This window comes from Chelonia mydas, chromosome 7, assembly GCF_015237465.2.
Source record: "Chelonia mydas isolate rCheMyd1 chromosome 7, rCheMyd1.pri.v2, whole genome shotgun sequence".
Lineage (NCBI taxonomy): Eukaryota > Metazoa > Chordata > Testudines > Cheloniidae > Chelonia > Chelonia mydas.
In genome coordinates, this window is record NC_057853.1 from 32782799 (window position 1) to 32798075 (window position 15277).

The following is a 15277-nucleotide window of genomic DNA, read 5'->3' on the forward strand; positions in this document are numbered from 1 at the left end:
TCAGCATCTCCCTGCTGACTAGCAATGGAGCAGCCTGATAGCGCAGCATAACCCAACAACATCATAACCTAACACGACTGGATGGCTCTGCTTAGGAGAAGTCCGGGGCTGGAATAGCAGGGGGCTGTGGGCTGGGGGGCTCAGCAGAGCCATGTGTGTTTGTGGGAGCCCAGGGCTGGGATTGCACCAGGGTGACTGGTCAGGACTGAGGGGCACTGGCAGAGGTGCAGGGGAGCGCAGGGCTTGGGTAACAGGGGGTTGCAGGTCAGGATTGAATGGCACTGGCAGAGCTGTGTGCAGAAAGCCCATGTAGTGAGCAACTGGAGCCAATAATATGAGCCCCCTCATCCGCCCTGTTTTCCTGGCACCCTGGGAGCAGTGAGGCAGGGAGCTCTGACCCTGCCAGCTGCAGGCAGACACCCTGGCCCCCATCCTTCCCCAGATATATCAGGTGGGTCCACTATGGTATCAAAGGCCCCTCAGCCCCTCGCCCAGCACCCTCTCAGGACCTGCCTTCAGACCCAGAGACCATCCCCTGGAAATACCCCACTGCATCCATCCACTCCTTCCCAGCCCCACTTGGGCATCCCCAGCCCAGCTCCCCCCCTCCCCCGCACCATGGGTAGCTGGGATCCCCCCTCCCCTCCTGCTGCCAGGGATGCAGAGACAATAACGAGCCCCTCCATCCCCCGGGGCCCGACTCACATACCTGGGGGGTGGCATCCAGGTCTCCTTCCTCCCCGCCGTGGGCAGATCTCACTGTGCAGGCAGCGTCTGGGTACTTGGAAGCTAGGGGGCTGCCAGTGGGGGGCTCCTTGTGAGTCTTAAGGCTGATCCGATGAGGTCCGAATCACCTGTCCCATCCCCCGTCCCTGATGGGGGTGCAAGCATCACATGTTGCGCTTGGGTGAAACCCGGCGTCCAAGGGCTCAGCCCGAACGAGCAGTCCTGGGCGGCAGAACGGTCCGGCCAGGAATGGCTGGAAAAGCTCCCGCCTCCCAGCCACGAGGCACAGCCATTGGGCGCCTTCCCCACATCAGTCACACACAGGGAGATGGGACTGGGAGACGATTGATTGGGGGCTGGGCTGCCGTATCTCACCCAGGGGATCAGAGCACAGAATGGGGAACCCCCTCCTCATATCTAGGAAATGGGCCCGATCCTGCTCTCATTAACCGTGGTGTAAATCCAGAGTTGCCCAATCAGATGAGGACAGGATCCTGAGGTGGAGATTAATCCAGAGTGAGTCCTGATCGGGTTTGCACAAGCGCCATGGCACAGTCAGGCCTCATCAGTTGGGTGTGAGGGGTCTGACCTGCCAGGGGCTGAGTGTGGGACACCTCCCCAGGAGCAGTGCTCACATCCCAAGTGCTAGGAGCAGGGTTTGGCCAAAGAGATCCAGTTTGCATCCTTGCAATCCAGCTCCCTGGTGCTTAAGGGCATAAGAGCGAGTGCACTGCAGCAGGCTGGGACCCAGAGCTCATGGGTTTTCTTCCCACATCTGTCACTCACCTTGGTCAAGTCTCCACTCTCTTGCCCTCTCTGTGCCTGTTTCCCCTCCTACCCTTTTCGGTTTCAACTGTGAGCTCTTCGGGGCAGGGAATGTCTCTCACTGTGTGTCTTTGCAGCACCTGGCATGGCAGGGTCCTGACCTCAGTCAGGGTCTGTGCAACACCCCACACAATGGAGGCCCCAATCTCAGTTGACATTTGTGCAGTGCCTAGCACCATGGTGGCCCTGATCTCTGTTGGGATCTGTGCAGCACCTCGCACAGGGGGGGCTCCTGATCTGATATGGGACTACCATATTACACATAACAATAGGATTGTGTCATCACAGGCTCCAAACCAGTGAAGCCAGAGCTCTTGGGGAGGAAGGACTTTACCTAGGCTGTAGAATGCCTTTTGTGTTAAAAGCCCATTTAACTCAAAAACCAGCAACCACTTGGCAGAAAAGTGTTCTCCATTAATCACTTAGGCTCAAGTTTTCCAAAGTGACTCATTTTGGTACCCAACTATCCTTGACTTAAAGGGCCTTGATTTTTACTTCGCTCCTGAGCGACAGGCCCCTTTGAGGTGTCTCAAATTGGGCATTCCAAAGACTAAGGCCCCCCAAATGTCCAGTCACTTAGATCCAAGCCCAGAAGGGACCATTAAATCATCCAGTCTGCCCTCCTGTATAGCACAAGCAGGAGAATATCCTCCAGACACCCCTGCATTGAGCCCAGTCACTTGTGTTTGACTGAAGCATTTTCCAGAAAGGCAGCCAGCGTGGACTGGAGATGGAGACTCCACCCCTGCCCTTGGGAGTTTGTTCCAGTGGTTAATCACTCTCCCTAGCAAACATGTGTGCCTTTTTTCTCATTGGAATGTGTCTGGCAGCAGCTTGCAGCCCCCGGCTCTTGTTCAGTCTTTCTTTCCCCACAAGGTTAAAGAACCCCTACCTCGTACCTGGCACCTTCTCCACATGAAGGCCCCAGGTACCATCATCAAGTCACATCTCAACCTTTTTTTTGATAAACTACACAGATTGAGTTCCTTATGTCTCTCACTGTCGGGCATTTTCTCCAACCCTTGAATCATTGTTGGGGCTCTTCTCTGAACCCTCTTCAATTTTTCACCTTCCTTTTAAAAATGTGACCACCAGAACTGGATGCAGTATTCCAGGCTCAGTCTCACCCCTGGGCAATCCCAACCCGTCTCTACTCTGCTACTGAGCCCATCACTGTGGGACGGGAGTGGTTAGTACAGACCCCTTCCCCTTCCTTCAGAGGCTCAGGGACAGCTCAAGCCACATTGCTGAATCGCCGCCAGCCCAGAGAAAGGGGAAATGAGGCATGATGCTGCTATTTCTAGATTAAAAACCCAAGGGGAGAACACCATTCCCCTTGGTTTTGTATTTTAAAATCCACACAGGCAGACCCCACCCACCCAGGAACCAAATATAGGGGCACAGACATCAACCTTCTCGCTTTCTCAGGTCATCTTTACTGAGCCCTTCTGCAGAAATACAGTGTGCAGGTGGGAGGGGTATGTTGGCAGCATAGGCAGCATCTTCTTCACAGTGGGGGTGGATTAAATAATGGGGGGCCAGTGCAGCCATTTGTATTAGTGCAAAGCAGGTGTGGGGTGGGGCTCAGGTCCCGGGGTGGGACCTTATCCACAGAGCCAGGCATCAGGTGTAGGGGTTTCAGGTGTTCTGGGGGCAGGGCCCCTGCTGGGGAATGGGAGTTTAGTGAGAGGCTGGCAAAGGAAATCACAGGTCCACGTGCCGGGAGCCAGGCCCACACCTTGACGTCCGGGAGCAGCAGGGGAAGACATGCTCAATGGCCAGGCTGGGATGCAGGGGTCCTTGCATTCCACCCTGGAGCTGCAGCCAGCCAGCAGAGGTCACTGTCATCTGGTCCCCCAAGGAAGGGGTAAGGAGTTGCTGTGGTCCTGACCCCACCTCCTAGTACTTGGTGGTGAAGTTTGGGAATTCCAGGGTGGAGATCTCCCTCTCATTGGAGAAGACAGCCCGGTCAATGCGGGACATGGGGCTCCCCACGTTGCGCAGCCAGTTCTTCCTGTGAGGGTAGGGGGTAGAGCATCCATAAAGAGAGCTTGGGCTCCCAGCCCCATTGCTTTAACCACTAGACCCCACTTCATTCCCAGAGCCAGAGATAGAACCGCAGAGTCCTGGGTTGCACCCTCCCCCACGCCCAATACATTCCACTTCCCTCCCAGAACCAGGAATAGAACCTAAGAGTCCCAGCCCCTCTGCTCTAATCACTAGACACCACTCCTTTCCCAAAGCTAGGGACAGAACCCAGGAGTTCTGGCTCCCTGTTTACACAGCTGGCATTTACCCAGCCATGATCCCACACAAACAGGTTCAGCCTGTAAAGTCCCTGCGGAACCTGTTTCCTCTTTTATCTCCTTCCAGGACCTGAAGCAAAGATGGGGGAGACTGGTTGCTATAGAACCTGCCTTTCCCCCATTATCTCATTCATGAAAAGGGATGGGGGAATGAAGCAGACTGGCTGTTATAGAAGCAGCCCCAATTTGTTCAAGCCCTGAAGGTGGTGGAAATGGGGGGAGACTGGTTTCTATGGAAACTGTTCCACTTCTCTCTCTGTCTCCAAATGTTGAAGGTGATGGAAGGGGGACTTGTTGCTATGGAAACTGTCTCCGGTTGTCATCTCTGAAGGTGACGGAGCCGTTGCTACGGAAGTTGCCCCGCCTGCCCTTCCCGGTTGCCACGGGTGATGGGGGATGGGCAGGCAGGTTTCTATGGCCCCTGAAGAGAGAAATTAATCAGGCAAATTCTCTGTCCCTTCCTGAGGGGACGCTAATTGGGGCCGAGCCAAGGCCCAGATTTTCCAGCCACTGATTGGCTAGGGCAGCAGCACCGGGGGAACTGCCCTAGTTAGAGGCAGGAGGGTTTCAAATGGGGAATGTGACAGTCTATGATCCTGCAGCTTGGACCTAGGGTTTAACCCCTTCCCTCCTGCAGGGGAGGGGATCGGACTTGCCCCCCCACACCACCCCTGCAGTCTGGCCAACACCTTGGGCCTGCAGATCACTGGAGGCGCCAGAGAGAACATAGGTCTTTGGAAGCGGCTTTGCTCCTTCACAAAGGGATGTTTCCCATCTTGGAGATCTCAGGAATGTCAGGTCAGCTCTCAGGATCAGGCACTTTCACAGCTCTTCTTAGAGAGGCAACGTTGCCCAGTGGACGGGGTGCTGGGACTTAGGATTCCTGGGTTCTATTCCCAGTGCTGCCCCTGACCTTGGACAAGCCCCTTCCCCTCTCTGTGCCTGTTTCCACTGCCACCATTTGTCTGTTTAAACTGAAGTGTGTGTGTGTGGGGGGGGGGGGGGTGCGCATGAACTGTCTATGCAGCATCCTGCACAGTGGGGCCCCAATCTCAGTCAGGGGGTCTGTCCGGCACCTAGTATAACGGGACCCCGATCTCAGTCTGCAATGCCTGGTACAAAGGTCTGTGTGGCTCTCAGTACAACAGGTATCCGACCTCAGTCAGGGGTCTGTGCAATGCCCAGTACAACGGGGCTCTGGTCCCAGTTAGGGGGGGTCTGTGCAGCGCCCACAACAAACAGGGACCTGATGTCAGTCAGGGGATCTGTGTAATGCCCAGTACAATGGTCTGTGTGGCTCCCCAGTACAACGGGGACCTGATCTCAGTCGGGAGGTCATGTGCTGCAACCAGCACAACAGAGAGGATCCTCAGTCGGGAGGGTTTGTGCAATGCCTGGCATGAGGAGGTCCTCATCTCAGTCAGGGGGGGTCTGGGCAGCACCTGGTGTGATGGGGGACCTGATCTCAGCTGGATGCGGGTGTGCCGCACCTGGCACAATGGGGAACCCGATCTACAGGGAGAAGCTGACTGGTGGGTGGGTGGAAAAGTCTGGCAGTTCTTCGAGTGGGGCAGGTGCTCAGCTATGCTACAAAGGGCCTTCAACACTTGCAGCTTGTGTTTGATGTACACAGGTGAAGGAAGAGCTGGGGATACACAAAGAGGAGTCTTTTCCGTATCTCTCCACATCCTGGGATCCTTTATCTCCTCTTTACGCTGGAGTGATATCAGCAGCTCCCTCCCGTACCACTAGGGGGAAAAAGCAGCTCCCCAACCCCAACCCTGGCAGCTATTCACCTCCCCCTGCTCTGATACCCGGAAGGGTGAGCAGCACCCATGTTTAACACTGAGCCAACTGGTGAGCTAGGAAGCCTGGCTGATACTCACATGATCTCAATCTTCTCCTTGGGCCCTTGCACCTGCCCAGTAACAGTCCCACGGGAGGTGTTCTTCACCCAGCCTACCACCCCCAGCTTCTTGCCCTGGTCTTCTGTGTACTGGAGAGGAAGAGACAGGATTATCAAGGCCTTGCATGAGCCAACAGAACAGGCATTTGCCTCAGTCCCCGGCATACAGCCTCTCCTGCCCTGTGCACTGATCTCTGAATGGCACAGCCCGGGCTGTGCACCACCCAGCATGTAGCTCTCTACATAACCGTGTGGAAGTGCAACTCTGAGGGGAAGGATTCTAGCTCCATCAGGTCTGCATGGGGAGCTTCCACCCCAGAGAGGGTGAGACAAACTTGGTTTTCTCCCTGCCTCCTGCAAGGCTTCCAGCTTTTCATATGCCTTTGCAGATGGGTAACCACATTCCTGTCTCAGCTTGGGTATCAGCTGCCAGCCAGGGGAACCAGCAGGAGGAGGAACAGTCAGCATTAGACACGGCGCTCCCTACAGGCTAATGACTTCACAAGCGCTTGTCCTGGGTGCTGGCCTGAAGCCTCATTGCAATTATCCATCTACTGCCTCTATTCAATCCCTATAGACAGAGAAACCAGCATCCTATGAGCTGAGCTAGACAGGTGGAGGGGTGTGTATGGGGATAGATAGATCACTAAATAGACAGAGGGGTGTTTATGGAGAGAGCGGGGGGATGGATGGATGGACGGCTAGAGACAGACAGCATCTAAGATTACTAGAATCTAGGCGAATAGCTGGATGCAGTAGATAGAGCCAAATATTAGGAGAAAGGTAGCTAAAGCAGGCCAGGAGGATCGAGAGAGCACAGCGTCTGAGATCTATGATGATAGCTGAATCACAGAGGCACTAGCTATGCCAGAGTTCAATCAAACCAAGCTCTCATGGTAAGAGCTGACGTTTCAAAGTGCTCTAAAATCTACACACACACTAAGTCTGGAAAATTGCTATGCCCCACCAGGGTCACCCCCGAAAACTGAGCTCATCCAATCAGCTTGGACCAACCAGCTTAGGCTCAGCAGTCAGTCTAAGGTCCTGGAAGCAACATTAACATTATGAGAGAGTCTTTTGGGCAATATAAATTGGCATCCAGGATGGATGCACACCAGAGAAAGGGATTTGCAGGTACATCATCGAGATGCATTGGGCCATTCCTCCGTTTTAAAGCTATTGTCCCAGGCTCTCTGCAGAATCTAGCAGACACTGCTGCGTCAGTTACACTCAGGGAAATTCCCCCTCTCAGAGCTGTTGTCTCAGATTCAGGCAGATTCTCCTGCAGTTGCTTCACTTGGGGCATGTTTTGAAGCTTGTCTTTCCAACAGTAGCATCAGAAACTTTTTTTTCTTTAAATGGCCCTGAGATTCCACTGCAATCAGATGGCTCCAGTATCTGGGGCCCAAGGCACAGCCCTCTAGCACTTATGCCTGCATCTGGCCCTGATTCTACATAGTGATGCCATCCAGTCACATTGCAGGATCCCAAGTTTCAGGGCAAGAATCAGGCCGGCTGGTTGTATTCATGGCTCTGATCAGCCCTGCTTCAAAAAGGAAGAGGCTTGGGCTTACAGGCAGTATGGATTTGGCTCCATCCACCTGATCCACACTTCAGTTATACCCACTGGCCTTTTCTCTAGTAAATATTCGAAAGAGATTAGAGATTTGGTTCAGGTGTGTACACAGATTAGAATAATTCCCTTTCCCCAAATTTGCACCACCACCACACGTGGGGGGGTTTTAAATGGTAAATGGCTCAAAAACTTCCCTTCCTTAACCTGGAATCTCATCCAAAACACTATTTATTATCATTAATATTTTGAAAAAGAGATGGAAGGTGATGGATTGAAACAGACTCTTCACTGTTTGGTAGGGGTGCAGCAAATGACTGCATAGGAGTGGATCATAACAGGGGACCCATGTTGCCCAGTATCCCATCTCCCGCAGCAGCCCAGTCCCTGCAGCTCTGAGGAAACTGCAAGACCTCTGTTCCCAGGGGAAATTCCTTCCTAACCCCAATAGTTATAAATTGGCTCATGCCCTGAAGCATGTGGGTTTAGATCCCTCTCAGACTCTTGTCTCTTAGTTAGTATTTACTATATTAACTCTGTACATTCTCATTACACATAGAAATGGCCAGTCTTTTTGTGAACCCTGCTCAGCTCTAGACCTCAATAAGATCAAGTAGCAGTGAGTTCCACAGTCTAACCATGCACTGGGTGAAAAAGCTTTTCCAAGGGAGGTCTGCACCAGCAAACTCAGTGCCCAGGAGGGAAGCAGGGTGGCTGGGGCAGGGAGGTCCAGCACTTGTATTCACTGCATCAAGCTCCTGAGAAACCACACTAGGGCCTTTCAAAACTTCTTGTAGCGTGGGTTGCTGGCCACAGAGGCGCGCATGCTGATCAGTGAGGGAGTTCTCCTCTCCCTGCACATGTTGCTCTGTCACCAGAGACTTTTCTCCTCTAAACTGCCCCCTGCATCTGCAGGCCCAAGATTTCATCTGGTCCCCTTCTGCCTTGGACCGTCCTCTCCAGCAAGCAGCTCCTGATTTTGGCTATCGTTTTCAACATTACTGCTGGCCTGGGGGCCCTGACAGCAGCTCCTGTTTGGTAGCATAGGCCCTTAGTGCATCCAACTAAGGCTTCTCCTCCCTGCCCGCAGCTGCTTCACATTGGCTTGGGAAGGAGAGTCTGGACTAGGGGCAGTTGGGAGTCAGGAGACAGTGCCAAGCGACCCAGCATGCTGCCCCCTCCGATGGGCTGTGCTCTAAAAGCTGGCTCCCGCCTCGCCCGCTCACACACCCTTCTCCCCACACACACCCCCTTACCTTTCTAAAGAAGACACCTGGTGGGAAGAAAGAAAAGATGAGTCAGTTGCAAATAGATAGCAAATGCTGGGCATTAAATGCCAGCTCTGCTTCTTAATGATGTGGGAACCGCCAGCCTGGACCACGCCAGGAGCCATCTATCCTGGGATCCTGGCACTGTCCAGCACCAGCTGCTCAGAGGAAAGTGCAGAAAACCCTGCCGTGCTGAAATAACCTGCCTCCTGGAGAAGTCCCTGCCTGACCCTTCATTAGCTCATGCCCTAGGGTATGATGGTGTCTGTCCTTGCCACAGCCTTGTTTGGTTTGTAAGATTTACTGCTCTAACTCTGGATAGTCCTGTTATCCACAGGAACATCCTATCCTTGTTTGGCTCCTGCTCAGTGCTTCGGCTCCTGTGGCAATGAGTTCCAAAGGCACCCAATGAGCCCAGAACTCCACAGCATGTGAAATTTACTTCAGCATCTGAGGTATGAATGCAAATGAAACACTAGGCCCTGGCATCATCTAATTTACACCAAGGATCAGTCCTTCTATCTGGGTGTAAAGAAAACTCCATCAATTCTGAGGCCAGAAGTGACCACTGTGATAATTCAGTCGGACCGCCTACAGCATCCAGGTCCCAAAACCTCACCCAGTGTTTCCTGCATCAGGCTAAGACATGAATGGACCTCACAACATCCAATGTATCAGTGAAGCACAGTGAGTTACCAACAGCTGCCCACCAAATCAGTGGCAGAGCTAGGAAGAGAACTCTAGAATCTGGACTACCAATCTGTGATTCAGTCATGACACTTTGCTCCCTCCCAGAGCAAAGAATAGAACCCAGGAGTTCTGACTCCAATCTCCCCTGCTCTAACCACTAGACCCTGCTCCTTTCCCAAGAGCTGGGTCTAGAACCAAGAAATCCTGACTCTTAGCCCCCACACTCTTGCTTCAACCCACTAGAGCCCACTCCTTCCTGCCTGAAAGAGCTCTACGGGGGGGTTTTACAATGTGCAATGGATGAAATCTCTGTTTTCTTCTACCGAGGGGCCCCAATCTCAAAATAGTAGCCCAGGTGGGATCTGCCCAGAGCTGGACAGAGGGAGACAACCTCACTCCCATGCTGAGAAATATCTCTGCACACACCGCTCAAGATGACAGTGGCATGTCTGAAATTGCTCCCTGTTCCCTATCCCTGGGATACTGGCTTTAATCAGATCATTTGGGGCTCACTGAAATCCTCCCAGCCATGCTGCATGGTAGCAGCTGTCCTGCTGCTAGTGAGATTCTCTCTCCTTTCATGGGCTATTTGCAGCATTCGTGGCTAGAGCCAGCAGGGGAATGATCCTCTCCATTTGCAACAAAATCAATGCAGCAGGGCAACAGTGCAAAATGCAGCACACTTACCTTGCACGTCCCCATAGACCTCATAATCCAGGGCCCAGAGTCCTGAGGAAGCCATGGCACGGCATGGGCTAGTGTGGTGGGCTGCAGATGGAAGCTGGTGGGAGTGAACAAGGGTTTGCAGCACAGCATGTTATGTGATCTGCTGCCGGCAGCTCCGTCTGCCTGTTTCTAAATTGGGCCTTTTGGATGGAGGCAGCATGGTGAGGAAGGAGCAGGCCAAGCCACTCATGCCACCCCCACCCTTACCCCTGCACCCAGCCCTCTCCCACTGCACTCACAAGCCCCACAGCAAACGCCTCCTCCTTCAGGCTCAGCCCCCTCTGCGTGGTTTCCCAGCTCCCTTACTTCCATGCTATGCGAATTCCCCCCCCAACTCCCAGTTACCTCCCACTCACCCCAGTGCTAACCTTCTTTCCCAAATACCCAACACCAGTATTGGGATAGGGCACTGGAGTGACATTCGGGAGCCCTGGGTTGGCCACTGATCTGCTCGGTGATTTTAGACAAGTCACTTTCCCTCCCCGTGCTTCAGTTTCACCATCAGCTAATGATACTGCCTCCTTTATAAAAAGAAAAGGAGGACTTGTGACACCTTACAGACTAACAAATTTATTTGAGCATAAGCTTTCATGAGCTACAGCTCACTTCATCGGATGCATTCAGTGAATGAAGTGAGCTGTAGCTCACGAAAGCTTACGCTCAAATAAATTTGTTAGTCTCTAAGGTGCCACAAGTCCTCCTTTTCTTTTTGAGAATACAGACTAACACCGCTGCTACTCTGAAACCTGCCTCCTTTATAAAACACTATAGAAGAGCTTGGTATCCCTCCTGCTCAGTGCAGGGGTAATGCCCTCCTGTAAAACCCACTCCTATCTCAGCAGCAACCTCCCACCCCTGTGCCAACCCCCTCCCAGCTACTTCAGACCTGCCCTCTGCCCCCCCCCCCCGATCTCTATTGCCCTTGGAAAGCAGGGAGGGTTGGGCCAATTTGGGGGGGAGGGAAGGATTGTGTGTGTCGAGCTGGGGGTAGAGCTAGGCGTTAGGGTCTGGAGTGGAATAAACTGGGGGGTTGGTCCTGGAGACGGTGAAGTATGGGGGCAAGACTGGGGGGGTGGCTGGGGTAGAGCTGAGGGCTGGGGGTTCGGGGAGGGAGCTGGATCTGGGTGGGATGGGGGGGGGAGCAGGCTCTGGATGAGGCCAGGCGATCAGTCCTGGATGGTTGGATCTGGGGTCTAGGGCTGGCTGCGAGGGGTCTGGCTATGGCGCTGCGCTGTGAGGTTTTCCGGGGGGGGGGGCTAGCTGTGAAGGGTCACGGGTGGGGGTGGGACCGGGGAGCTGTCTCTGGATGGGGCGGGGGGCGGTTCAGACCTGGGTGGCTGGATCGGAAGGCGGCGGAGGGGGCTGCGAGGGAGTTGGAAGCACAGGACGGTCGGCGCGCGCTCCCGCGGCTCCCTCGGGCGGGAATGAGCGTTCCCAGGGCGAGACGGCGTAATGGAGGGAGCGGCTACGCGCACGGTGCGGGGGGGGCGGAGGGTGATGGGAGGCTAAGTTGAGGGGTCAGGGTGGGGGGTGCTGTGGGGTCGGCTGGGGGAATGAGGGGATGAATTAGGTTGCTGGGTGCAGATGGGGTTGCTGGGACCAACGGGGGCACTAGAGGATCAGGGATGTCATTATGGAGGGTGGGGTGTGAGGAGGGTGCCAGGGGGTGGAGGCATTTCTCCCACTGGCTTTGAGGGCAGGTCCCTAGTATAGGCCTCCCTCTCTGCGTGTGTTGGGGGGGGGGCATCTTCTCTGGTATTAGGATCTAGAAAGGTCTCCCATTCCTCTCCACCACTGTACCCCCCAGCACACACATCTCTGTCGCCCCTGGGAGCAGTTACCCTCACACTCACACATCACACCCCCCCACCCAGACCCCTGTTACCAGCCTCACTGCCCTAGCCAGCTAAATACATCCCCCCGCCCACACCCGCCGATCTGTGCCCTGCTTTACTGCACCATTATCCTCTGGCTCACTGGCCTTGATGGTGACCATGACATGGCTCACTGACCCTTCCAGTCTCCTTCAACCTGGCCAGGCTGGACATTATACACTCACTGGCTGCTTTTTTGTTTTGTTTTGTTGGGGATTTTTTTTGTTTGTTTTTTTAACATACAACTTTTCTAAGTGTTTTAAAATCCACATGCTTATTTGAATTGTCTTGAAATTTGTCGTGCTTCATAAGTGCCTGGGATTTGGGTAGTGGTCTCAATTTGGGGTCATGTGAATATGGGGTTTCTGACATAAATTCCCTCCATAAAAATCATGTCGTATCAAAAGCCTCTGATTCTTATAACGTTTTTTCCACATACCTGAGGCTCAAACTATGGTTCTGATCTTGCCCACTTGGCACTGATCTCAGTTAGTGCATGGCACCCACTCCCTTCTGGGGAAGCAATATTTCAAAAGTAATTGAGGGTAAAGTTGGGAACTCCAACACGGGTTGATCCTGCTACCCATCACTCTTGTGAGCTCTTTCCATCTAAAATCAGTAAGTCCCTAGTGGACTTTGTGGCTCATTCCACAGAAGTGATCCCTAAATAGATATGATCTGTGTATAGACCAAATTAGAGTGTGACTTTAGGATCCTAGTGAGAAGAGCAGCAACAAACAAGGAGATTTCAGGACTGCAGTGCTTACAGATTTGATCATGTTGACAGAACCCTGTTGTGCTCTCAGGGATCAGACAGTGATGTGACTTTTGATGGAAAAAGCATGATTTCTTCCCAACTTCAGCCCAGCTAGAGAGAACTAGAAGTGCTTTTGGAATGAAAAATCATTTATAGACCTTGAAGTATTTAGTTGGGCCTGCAGGGGAAATAGACTGGAACCAGAGAGCTGCAACAAGGCTGTGCGAGATGAGAATACAGGCTGAGATTTTCAACAGGGTCTAGTGATTTTTGGGGTGCCCAATTTGAGACAGATTAAACGGGTTTTCAGAGGACAGTGGCCAGTCCAAGAGGGGAAATGGCTTTGTGGTAGTTACCTGCTTTGCTACAGACTTCCTGTGTGATCTTGGGCGAGTTACTTAGTCTCGCTGAACTGTTGTCACCCAGCTGTGCAAAGGAGATAATAGGCCTGCCCTGCCTCCCAGGGGGGATGTGCAGACAGATGCAGTAGAGAGGGTAATGTGCTCAGATATTCTGGTGATGGAGCTGTACAAATAGCTTAGCCATCTAGAGACGTGCTCAGGGCTTTCTGAAAAATCAGGTGTCTTAAGCTCATCAGGTCAAACATTGAGGCATCCGAGATCATCAGTAAAACAAACATTATAGAGTCCTGGATAGGCCATAACACTCATCCTGAGGCTGATGTAAAGGTGGCAGCTTCCACAATGGAGGACAGTGCTGTTGCAACAGCTCCGCAAAACAACAAGGGACATAGAAAACTCCCCAGTTTATTATTATTAACATCACAGTACCTCTTAGAAGTCCCAGCTGAGATCAGGACACCATTGGGCTAGGCATTGTATAGCCGTTTAGTTTGAGAGAGAGAGTCCTTACCCCTAAAGAGTTTACAGTCTAGAAGGACAACAGATAGGAGAGGAAACAAACATCAAGTGTGAACTTGCCCACGGTCAGCAGCAGAGCTGGGGTAACATAAGAGCAGCCATACTGGGTCAGACCAATGGTCCATCTAGCCCAGCATCCTGTCTTCCAACAATGGCCAATGCCAGGTGCCACAGAGGGAATGAACAGAACAGGTAATCATCAAGTGATCCATCCCCTGTTGCCCATTCCCAGCTTCTCGCAAACAGAGGTTAGGGACACTATCCCAGCCCTTCCTGGCTAATAGCCATTGATGGAACTATCCTCCATGAACTTAGCTAGTTCTTTTTTGAACCCTGTTATAGTTTTGGCCTTCATAACATCCTCTGGCAAAGAGTTCCACAGACTGACTGTGCATTGTGTGATGAAATACTTCCTTTTGTTTGTTTTAAACTTGCTGCCTATTAACTTCATTTGGTGACCCCTAGTTCTGGTGTTATGTGACGGAATAAATAACACTTCCTTATTTACTTTCTCCACACCAGTCATGATTTTAGAGACCTCAATCATATCCCCCTCTAGTTGTCTCTTTTCCAAGCTGAAAAGTCCCAGTATTATTAATCTCTCCTCATACGGAAGCCATTCCATACCCCTAATAATTTTTGTTGCCCTTTTCTGAACCCTTTTCCAATTCCAATTTATCCTTTTTGAGATGGGGCAACTACATCTGCATGCAGTGTTCAAGATGCGGGCATACCATCGATTTATATAGAGGCAATATGATATTTTCTGTCTTATTATCTATCCCTTTCCTAATGATTCCAAACTTTCTGTTCACTTTTTTGACTGCCGCTGCACATTGAGTGGATGTTTTCAGAGAACTATCCACAATGACTCCAAGATCTCTTTCTTGAGTGCTAACAGCTAATTTAGACCCCATCATTTTTTATGTATAGTTGGGATTATGTTTTCCAATGTGCATTACTTTGCATTTATCAACATTGAATTTCATCTGCCGTTTTGTGGCCCAGTCACCCAGTTTTGAGAGATCATTTTATAGCTCTTCGCAGTCTGACTGGGACTTAACTATCTTGATTAGTTTTGTATCGTCTGCAAATTTTGCCACCTCACTGTTTATCCCTTTTTCGAGATCATTTATGAATATGTTGAATGGTCCCAGTACAGACCCCTAGGGGACACCACTATAGCTCTGAAAACTGACTATTTATTCCTAACCTTTGTTTCCTATCTTTTAACCAGTTACCAATTCATGAGAGGACCTTCCCTCTTATCCCATGGCAGTTTACATCACTTAAGAGCCTTTCGTGAGGCACCTTGTCAAAGGCTTTCTGAAAATCTAAGTACACTATATTCACTGGATCCTCCTTGTCCACATACTTGTTGAGCTCCTCAAAGAATTCTAGTAGATTGGTGAGGCATGATTTCCCTTTACAAAAACCATGTTGACTCTTCCCCAACAAATTATGTTCATCTATGTGTCTGACCGTTTTGTTCTTTATTATAGTTTCAACCAGTTTCCCCGGTACTGAAGTCAGGCTTACTGGCCTGTAATTACAGGATCACCTCTGGAGCCTTTTTAAAAATTGGCATCATATTAGCTATCCTCCAGTCATTTGGTACAGAAGCTGATTTAAATGATAGGTTACAGACTACAATTAGTAGTTCTGCAATTTCACAGTTGAGTTCCTTCAGAACTCTTGGGTGAATACCATCTGGTCCTGGTGACTTATTACTGTTTAGTTTATCA

At 51.6% G+C, this 15277-nt stretch overlaps 3 protein-coding genes across 8 annotated transcripts in view; 1 reads left to right on the forward strand and 2 right to left on the reverse strand.

The window, feature by feature from the left end:
- SPTBN2 (spectrin beta, non-erythrocytic 2) overlaps positions 1 to 989 on the reverse strand; it is a 60428-nt gene extending 59439 nt beyond the window's left edge. For 2 of the 3 annotated variants that reach the window (XM_037904469.2, XM_037904463.2), the window contains exon 1: positions 710 to 958. The gene's annotated coding sequence lies outside the window, so the exon portion shown is untranslated. Of the gene's footprint in view, positions 1 to 709 lie in introns of all 3 variants that reach the window. The other variant, XM_037904462.2, reaches the window with a different exon arrangement.
- A 1978-nt stretch (positions 990 to 2967) lies between these two features.
- On the reverse strand, positions 2968 to 11480 carry LOC102947791 (acylphosphatase-2). Of its 4 annotated transcripts, none has more exons than XM_037905200.2 (5): positions 11350 to 11480; positions 9982 to 10160; positions 8593 to 8609; positions 5744 to 5853; positions 2968 to 3565 (listed from the first exon to the last, which is right to left on the reverse strand). In XM_037905200.2, exons 2-5 carry the CDS (start codon positions 10034 to 10036, stop codon positions 3451 to 3453), a joined length of 297 nt encoding a protein of 98 aa, XP_037761128.1. In that variant the 5' UTR covers positions 10037 to 10160; positions 11350 to 11480; the 3' UTR covers positions 2968 to 3450. The 4 variants fall into 4 exon arrangements, with proteins under 4 accessions (XP_037761128.1, XP_037761127.1, XP_037761129.1 ...); XM_037905199.2 differs by having other exon boundaries at positions 9982 to 10075; positions 11350 to 11476; XM_037905201.2 differs by lacking the exon at positions 8593 to 8609 and having other exon boundaries at positions 9982 to 10075; positions 11350 to 11472.
- Positions 11371 to 15277, forward strand: part of C7H11orf80 (chromosome 7 C11orf80 homolog) — a 53992-nt gene continuing 50085 nt past the window's right edge. The window contains exon 1 of the mRNA XM_037905202.2: positions 11371 to 11496. Coding sequence (XP_037761130.2) covers positions 11473 to 11496 — 24 coding nt within the window. The 5' untranslated portion in view covers positions 11371 to 11472. The remainder of the gene's footprint in view (positions 11497 to 15277) is intronic.